The sequence below is a fragment of the Herpailurus yagouaroundi genome, unplaced genomic scaffold (genome assembly GCF_014898765.1).
Source record: "Herpailurus yagouaroundi ecotype Mexico unplaced genomic scaffold, PumYag 182, whole genome shotgun sequence".
Taxonomy (NCBI): domain Eukaryota; kingdom Metazoa; phylum Chordata; class Mammalia; order Carnivora; family Felidae; genus Herpailurus; species Herpailurus yagouaroundi.
This window is the reverse complement of record NW_024412413.1, coordinates 38013198-38022412: the sequence shown is the minus strand read 5'-3', so window position 1 is coordinate 38022412 and position 9215 is coordinate 38013198. Positions and strand designations below refer to the sequence as shown.

At 36.3% G+C, this 9215-nt stretch overlaps 1 protein-coding gene across 20 annotated transcripts in view; it reads right to left on the bottom strand.

The window, feature by feature from the left end:
• Positions 1-9215, bottom strand: part of PPFIA2 (PPFI scaffold protein A2) — a 478162-nt gene continuing 468947 nt past the window's right edge. For 19 of the 20 annotated variants that reach the window (XM_040491314.1, XM_040491316.1, XM_040491319.1 and 16 more), the window contains 4 exons: positions 8925-8993; positions 4931-5090; positions 3611-3702; positions 1-1373 (listed from right to left, as the gene is read on the bottom strand). In XM_040491314.1, coding sequence (XP_040347248.1) covers positions 3644-3702; positions 4931-5090; positions 8925-8993 — 288 coding nt within the window. In that variant the 3' untranslated portion in view covers positions 1-1373; positions 3611-3643. The remainder of the gene's footprint in view (positions 1374-3610; positions 3703-4930; positions 5091-8924; positions 8994-9215) is intronic. The other variant, XM_040491318.1, reaches the window with a different exon arrangement.

Below are 9215 nucleotides of genomic sequence, written 5' to 3'. Positions count from 1 at the left end.
GAACTGTAAGTATTTTTTTTTTATTGACAATGGAGAGGGTTTCTGTTACCATTACCTTTTGACTGAATCTGTTAAACAAAAATAGACATCAAAACAAATGTAATGTACGTGCAAACAGCAAATTAAATACAAAAAGGAAATTACTAATGACAGGTCTTGCGCTTCATAAGATCAAGCAGCAGAAAATCAGCAGTTAGATAAATGGTATTATTAAATAGGTTTTACTTTGAAATCTCCCGTATAAACAAAGAATAAACAACAGTAACACCACCAAATAAAGCCACAGGGAAGAGATCACTCTTCTATACTTTTATACACTATATATGTTAATCATTCTGTCTTTCATTTATTTCCTCTGATAAGACTGACTTCAGGGAAGTCGCAACAAGGCCATCTTGGCTAGAAGCTTATAACATTAGACATGAGTCTGGCTAATGCCCTGTTACATTGACAAAAGGGAAAGGTTTCTGGGTTTTTTGTTTTTTTTCAATGGAAATGAGCCTCGGACTCTGCAGTGGTTGACATTCACTGAACAGTGCCGGCTGGCGGTTCGAGATATCTGATGAACATGTTCTTAGTAAAGAAGTTTTTTTTTTTGTTTGTTTTTTCTCTTTTTTCTTGGTCCACAGATAACAAGAGAAGATGCTGTTTATTCCTTATAAATTATTTTTTTAAATTTTTGCTCTTGACTCTTGTAAACAGTTTAGCTTTGTTTTGTGTTGAAAAGGAGATCGAGCCATCACAGTGCTATTTCTAAAGATATAGGACATCCCTGATTGCCTTTAAAGGACTATTTTTGGCTCCAGTTCCAGGTTAAATCATTCCTTTTTACATGATCAGAGGCAGGTTTTCAGCTTTAAGTATTGACAGACTTGAAGGAGAAACATATCGATTTGACTGGTACAATTCAGAAACTGTAAAAATGGTGGAATGGTAAAATACAAACAGTACTTGGAATTGTCAAATGTTTGCACTCGAGACTCCATGAACCATATATTTTATTTTTTTAAAAATCATATTTATATCCATTTACATAAGACTTACACATTTAAAAAGAAATACATACACAGTAATACATAAATGCCTAGTATTTTACAATAAAACATGAAAAAACGAGTGGCTCCATTTCATAAAAGCATCTGTTGTACAGAATTTATGACGTGGATGATGCTTATTATTCAAATGACTTAAGCATTTTCTTACAATTGTAGTAAACTAATCAAACTTAATATCTGACTCCCCCAAAATCACATTTTCAGCATAATAAACCACTGGTGGTTGTTTCCTTAGAATTCAGTCTTCACAAAGGTTTTTACTGTTTGTCTTCATAGATGGTAGTGCACTTTAGGTAGAGTAGGCTGAAAAGACGACATCTGAAATATTTAATGAACAGTGTTAGTCTGCTGTCAGCTCCCGGACTGGAAAGTCCCCCTGTACCACCAGTAAGACTCCTCCATGGAGCCTGCCTACTTCCATCTTAGGGTCTACAAACGGAACGCCATCTAGGATCTGGCCGATAGCTGGACATAATTAACATTTGCTCCTTCTCCAACTTTGTGCAAGCCAATTTAATAAATCACAAGATTTGCTCAAGTTTGTGGAAAGCATGGCAGTAAATATAAACAAAGGTATTCATAGAAAATGTGAGCAGTCCTTTTGAAAAATCTGCAGCTTGCTCATCAGTAAATTCGGTCGAGTTGCCTTCTTTCATGGAACGGATTCTTATTCTAGTTCATATCTTTTAGAGCTCTTAAAAAGAAGACACCTTTATTTTTTTCTTTTCTTGCTTTTTTTTTTTTTTTTTGAAATTGGGCAGGGGGAAGGGCAAGCTGAGAGGGAGAGAGAGAATCCCAAGCAGGCTCTGTGCTGTCAGCTCCAAGCCCAAAGTGGGGCTCTAACTGACAAACGAGATCATGACCTGAGCCAAAAACAAGAGTTGGACGCTCAACCGACTGAGCCACCCAGGCGCCCCTGAAAAGACATCTTTGTTGTGACAAAAACACCATATTTCAAAGGATCTGGATCAGTGTCTGGATCAGTGATGTGGCATCACTGATTCTTCCTGTCATAATATACTTAGAAAAAGCTCACAATTTCTATTTCTGACACAAATGAAATGATAAATATGTTCTGAATTATTTTAATTATAAAAGTGTTAATGTTTTGTCAAAACAGAAACTGGCTGTCCTTGATTGGGTTATTGTAAACAAATACCTTTATCTTATTTAATGGTAAAAATTAGGAAATATGAACTATAGAATGCCATGCACAAAATACAAACTGCAAATAGCTAAAGAGTAATTCTACCCATCAGTCGAAAACTAAGAAGCGAGCCCTATTCAACATATTAGTCATTTGTAAATTAGTGAAGTATTCAGTTCCTGGGGAAATTATCATGTTATGTGTAGAAGCTATTACAAACAGTATTTTGGAAAGCCTCTTATTTAGCCAAATCATTATATACTTTAGATCATGCCTAATTAGATGCCAAATTGTATACCATAATTAAATTTTTAATGTTAGGGTTTTACATTCTGAAATTAAATCTCTTAAAGCTTTTTATTTTATCAGCAGCTTCAAACAGTGACCCAAATAAGGCAGCACACCAGCTCCCATAGTAGGCCCCAAAGACCAACAAGAAATTGCATGGAGCTTTCATTCAAGGCGATCAATAAACAACACAAGATGAGCTGTTCCTCTGCCTGTAACTGCTTCTTCTCCCTGTCCCTGTGCACGCACTGGGTTCTAAATATTGCTCTAAAAAGTCTTTTTCAAAATATTAATTTATTATAAATGGTAAATATTTTGGTAAAACTCAGTTTTAGGTCAAACAAGTTTCATGAGCATTTGACATGTACAGCCTAGGAAACCACAGGTTTACTACAACCGTTTTTCAATAAAACTCCATTTTTGTATGGACTTGGAAGTAGATCCCATCAGCCAGTATTTCTCTAAATACAAATGCCTAATATCTTATAATTATATATCAAGGTTTTAGTCCTACTTGCCATTCTTATAATTTCACTTTGTTCCTATGCTGTGAGCCCCAGATCCTTAAAGCTCATATTTGTTTTCAGCAAATATAAATCAGTGATGAAAAACAATACACTGAAATTCAAAATTATCAGTCATACTTTGGCTTCTAATAATAAACTACCTCTACATCATTTACCTGCTTCTGCTGCTAGTTGATTCCGTGTACCTACTAGAATCACTTTCTGTTTGCTTTAACTTTCCCTATATTATTCACTTAAAAGTGTGTTACTCTGTGAGTGCCGAATTCTCTTCAATAAAACGCTATGTGCGTCCATATAAAATACTACTGAAAAGTAGATGGTGGTGGCTGGGGCTGCGACCTGCTGATGTGTAATAAGATAGTGATAGGCCTCCAACAGATGGACCTTAAATCAGAGCAGACAGATGGTGATCAGAAAAATGAGATTAAGAGCTACGATATTAAGACTCCTCTTCCACCCTCTAGCAGTCCAAAAGGGTCATCTCCCCTCTGTACTGCCAGGCCATACCAGAGAGTATCGTGTGGATTTACTACTCTATGTCGGTTCCATTTTTGGGTGGTTTGTTTTTTTGTCAGCCGAGGAAAGCTACTCACAGCAAGTCAGTGCTGCCTCCTTTGAGTGGCTTGTCAACATGAGTATGTGCGAACAGTGGAGTTGTCTAACCTCTGCAGTCTTGATGAAGCAACTGCAAACGGAGAAAAGGGCTTTAGAGGAACTTGGATGATTGAGTACAAAAATCTCAGATGAGAAAGATTATCCCCTGCGTAAAGGGATCCTGAACATACTGGTAGACCTTCTTTCTCTCAGACATCAGCCACTCCTATCCCTTCCCGCTAGACCAAGTTACTAATGAAAACTTATTCCATTGTGATTCGACTGTACTTTCGAGTTGCTGTGTATTCCTCCTTAGATGAAGCCTGTAACAAAAGCAGCTCTCCATGGTGTTTCTGTTTTTGAAGCAAAGATTGCTCCCAGAGAATTCAGGATAGAGGATTTTTCCCCCTCCAAGTGTTGAAGAGCTTCTTCACTAATTTTAATTGCAATAAATTCCTCCTGAATTTTTAAATATGTTCCATGATATTAACAAGTTAGAAGACATGTAGAACAAAGATCACGGGTTATACTGGAACTAATTTTAAGGGCCATGATAGCTACAACCCTGAAAAGAAATAATGGTTCTAGGCAATTGTCTTAATAAAGAGAGTGGGGCCATTTTTTTTTCTTTTAATGTCTACCAAATAGAAATAATTTCGTGACTGCTATTTCAAAGTGGTCTCTCCTTCAGAATGGCTGTTTTCCTTTGTGAGGTATATAACACAAGTCTAATGTCCACAGAAGGAAATAATACTAATTGGGAAATTACTATTGGCTTTGTGTTTGTTTAATTCTCTTCTCATAGTTGTGCTTGTTTATTTAAGGCCTTCTGCCTTGGTCAGAGGTGAAAATATCTGATGAATCTGGGTTTCTAAGATGAAATACAAAACTTGCAATATTCAAACATGTAGGGTGACTGTGGAGTTAATTTCCATTTACTAAGGACCTTTTAGTCCGAATTCATCTTCTAACTAAACAAATTCTTTGCTTTGAGAATAGAAGAGTAAAGAAACACAAATCATGCAGATGAGTATTGTTCTTCCTAGATGTGGACATTAGCCAAAACTGTCCTTTCCAGGATTTTATAAATTATGTTTAATAATGTGAATGAGGTGCCATGGGTTCATGCATCAGCCGTTTGCAAGAGTCTGTTTTTGATGAAAGCAAAGTAAACTTCAAGCAGAGCAAACCAACTTAAGAATTTCCAGAAAGCTATGCAAAGTCAGAGAACGATACTAGCATTTGCTAAACAGGTAACATGTTTTGTTTTGTTTTGGTTTTTTTTTTACTTTATAAGCAGAAATGCAAAACTACTGTACCATCCGTTGTCATTTTCCTCGACTGCCCAGATGTTGTGGTTAACCTAAATCCAGCTGGTAACGTTTCTGAGGACCCAGGCATCATGCTGATTCCGTGTACTTCACGGGGAGGAAACTGTCTTCTCCATGTTGACCCACGCCTGAAATTCTTATCATCGCTCTGCCAGTACAGAATTATAATTGGATGTAATAACAAGTAAACTAGTCCAGGTCCTTAAAACTGTGCACTTAGAAACATGCAACACTGATATCTACAGTCTGTCTGTAAAGCACACCTATGGAATATTATGTTTTATTTGGAGAGTTCTACTGATTCCAAAACAATAACACAGGAGATTTGCAGCAGAAATGTTTTCATAAAAATTTTCCTCTGACTCCAAATCTAAGGTTTGCTATCTGTAAAAGTAAATCGTTTTGAAAACCTAAAGTAAAACCCCAATATTATCTCTTCTTTGTCACACTTTATGCCAACTGATTTTATAGTATGAGATTATATATTTAGTTCACTAAGTGTTACACAAACCGTGTTTGACTCACAAACTTAAATAACTATTTCATGAGTTTTGCTTTTAAGTAAACAAGAGACATATGGGAGAGCTATATTTGATACAGCCTGGATCATATCCGATAAATAACCTATAGTTTGTGTAAGAAACCAAATTTGTCATTTGTTAGATTTCAGCTGATAATGAATTAACTTGTGGTTTATTGAAAAACCTGTGGAGCTTGGAAACCATCCTTTTAGCTCTTTAGACACCACTAAAAGCATAATATAATTCTGGTTGCTGTTTTACAAATGTATTTCTGGCTGCTGATTCTGTTATATCATAATGATATAATCTCTTCCCTCTCTGCGCATACACAAAGCATCTGCTTAGATACAATGAACTTTCTCTATATTCACAAGGAGTGATATGTAATCTACTGTTTAGCAAGTATTATTCTTTATTAAACACAAGTTACTCTTTATGTCAAATTCTAAGGAAAATATTAATCATTCTACGTAGATCTTATCTTCTTATGTCACTATGTTTTTCATGTAGGGAATGGTTATCTATTCCCTGAAGTTAATCTCAGTGTGTGTGGTTACCTTTATTAGCTCAGGTGACTTCATTTTGGCATATAGAATAATAGGTCAATACTTAGCTCAAATTATCATTGTTCTAAATAAGTAAAACTATAAGGTATTCTTCATCATGGACTGCTAATTTAGTTGACATTCAGAGTCAATTTGGAAAAAATGAAATCACCTATGAAATTATATATATCCATTGTTCTACTAGAATCCATAGCATCCAAATCTAAATTTTGTTTAGATTAGGGAGCCATTTTACAATTTAAGAGATGTCTGCTACTCCTTTTCTCCACTGCCAGGTTCTACATTGTCCTAGGCCTCCAAATGTTTATAAATAGAGAAAAGAAGCAGAAGTTCGCAGTTGTGGCCTCTGATTTCTTGGAAATCAGAATTTTGGAAGAGTTGTTGCATAAACATAAACACTCTTCAGTTCTACAAAACACTATATTACAGTGTAGGGATATACAACTCCTGCAATGTAAGGGTTAGGGACTCAAAAATAAGCAAGTGGAGGATTTAAATCATGATCTCTTTTGCTCTTTTAGCACTGTCTTCCCTCAGAAAGTTAATGGGACCTATCAGCAACATCAGAGGAAAAAGTTTCCATGAGGTGAGGATAAAGGATATCCACTAACTTGAAGTGAAAGTCTGTAGAAGCACAGGAGCACTTCTCAAATTCTTTCAGTGGGGGCTGAATGTAATCAGCCCCAGAAACAAGCACAGGTTCTGGGTAAGTTGTTTAGCTACTTTTGCTCACACTCAAAAAACAAAAACAAACAAACAAACAAAAACAAACAAAAAACTAGGACAAAAGAGACTACAGGGTTGGAATGATAAAATCATGTACTGTGTTCTTTATTTAATAAATAAGAAAAAGATGCAGCACATTTTAAAGGCAGATAGTCACATACCATTTAGACCTTTCGGCTTTTTATTACTTTCAGAAAGCAACACTAACTCATATATGCTTGAGTCTCTACCTGGCTCCTTTGAGTCAATCCACATTTTAAAATGTAGCAATAGGATGGTTCTTTAATTATTTTATTTTCTTAAAAAATTTTTATAATGTTTTTATTTATTCTTGAGAGAGAGAGAGAGAGAGAGAGAGAGAGAGCGCGAGCGCGCATGAGCAAGGGAGGGGCACAGAGAGAGAGCAGGACACAGAATCCCAAGCAGGCTCCAGGCTGTGAGCTGTCGGCACAGAGCCCGATGCGGGGCTTGAACTCACTAGTGGTGAGATCATGACCTGAGCTGAAGTCGGACGTTCAACCGACTGAGCCACCCAGGCACCCCAATAATTTTTATTAACATTCCTTTTGCAACTTAAAAAAATTTTTTTAATGTTTATTTATTTTTGAGAGAGACAGACAGGGGAGAGCAGGAAGGGGAGGGGCAGACAGAGAGGGAGATACAGAACTCCATGCAGGCTCCAGGCTCTGAGCTGTCAGCACAGAGCCCGACGTGGGCTTTGACCCCGTGAACCATGAGATCATGACCTGAGCCAAAATCAGATGCTCAACCGACTGAGCCACCCGGGTGCCCCTCCTTTTGCAACTTTTAAACAAGAAGAATAATTGCATTCAAAAGCATGTAGTGCTTATGTAGATTATCTTTTTGATTCAACAATTAAGAATAAGGATTAAAAAGATTATCAAACAACTTATAAAATTAAAATCAGTTAAGTATTAACTGTTTTAAAAATAGCAATCATTGGGGCGCCTGGGTGGCGCAGTCGGTTAAGTGTCCGACTTCAGCCAGGTCACGATCTCGCGGTCCGTGAGTTCGAGCCCCGCATCAGGCTCTGGGCTGATGGCTCAGAGCCTGGAGCCTGTTTCTGATTCTGTGTCTCCCTCTCTCTCTGCTCCTCCCCCGTTCATGCTCTGTCTCTCTCTGTCCCAAAAATAAATAAACGTTGAAAAAAAAATTAAAAAAAAAATAGCAATCATTATTCTGCTTGGACAGGAGTATGGATTTATAGGAAGTTAGCTGAGGCCAAGACTAGAGCTAATCTGTCTATAACCTCCTCTACAAAGGAAAGCTTGGATTTTATAAATCCAAGATCATCTTCCTTGCTCATTTGAATGTGAAATAATTGCCTCATTTTAGGATTTGCTGGGTTCATTCACAAAATTATTTTAATCAGCTTTTCTTTCTAGTCAAGAAACGCCTGCATTTTGCAACACAGAATTATGCCTCTCTGTGTTTTCCATTTCATACTCGGGTTTTCTTTCTACTTCTTCCAGAAAAACCCTGTAAAAAACTCAGAAGGACTAATAAAATCCACAGCATCTATCAATGCACAGAGTTTGCTAATGTTCCTTGTATTCCTTTGTCTCAGGAGTCTACTCATATGTTTATTATTTTCCAAATAATTTAAACATGCATATATTATGTTTGGGATTCTTACTCTTCATGTAACTTTTAAATCCTATGACTGTTAAAATGTTACTCATATGTTTTCAGGGAAAACTCAATGTCACTTTCTAAAATAATGAAAAGCTTCCCATTTACCGAAAGCAAGTTTTCTTTTCATTGTAATATCCTAAAATTTATTGTAGGATACACTGATATTTAGGAAGTCAGCACACAATTATTTAAAAGCTGAGTTTATCAGGATTAATGTTATCACTGCTTTTTTAAAAAAGGTCACTCATCATAATTTTGCCATCACAACTCATAAGAATCTGTTTTTAAATTACTTCTAGGTGTTTCTAACTGCTGATATGATAATATTTATGAATGCATAAAGGTTTTTCCAAAACCAAATGACTAATAAAATTTAATAATTAGGCACAATACTGGGGAAAATTCTAGATTCTATCCAGAGAACAAGCTTCTGATTGATTTTTGAGCACTATTCCTTGAAAGTTGTTTTATTTGTACTCTTAGATCCCTTGTGAATGACAGATAAGGACTTACTTCATCCAGCCGCCGTTCAGTTCCCAGAGCCAGGAGGTTATTGTATTCCCTTTCAAGAATCTGCCTTGCCTGTTGACATCAAACTACAGTTACTATCACTGAGGTCACAGTTTACTTTAAATATCATAGAGATTATATTCATCTGAGAAAACATTACAATCCTGTTTTATTTAAAGCGTCTTAAGATTTTAGTCCTCCGTGTCTAAAAGCCATTGCAAGTTTATTTATAAATACAAGGTAGGGCCATTTTCTTTATAGTCAGCCTCACATACATGTCTGAGGTCAAGGGGC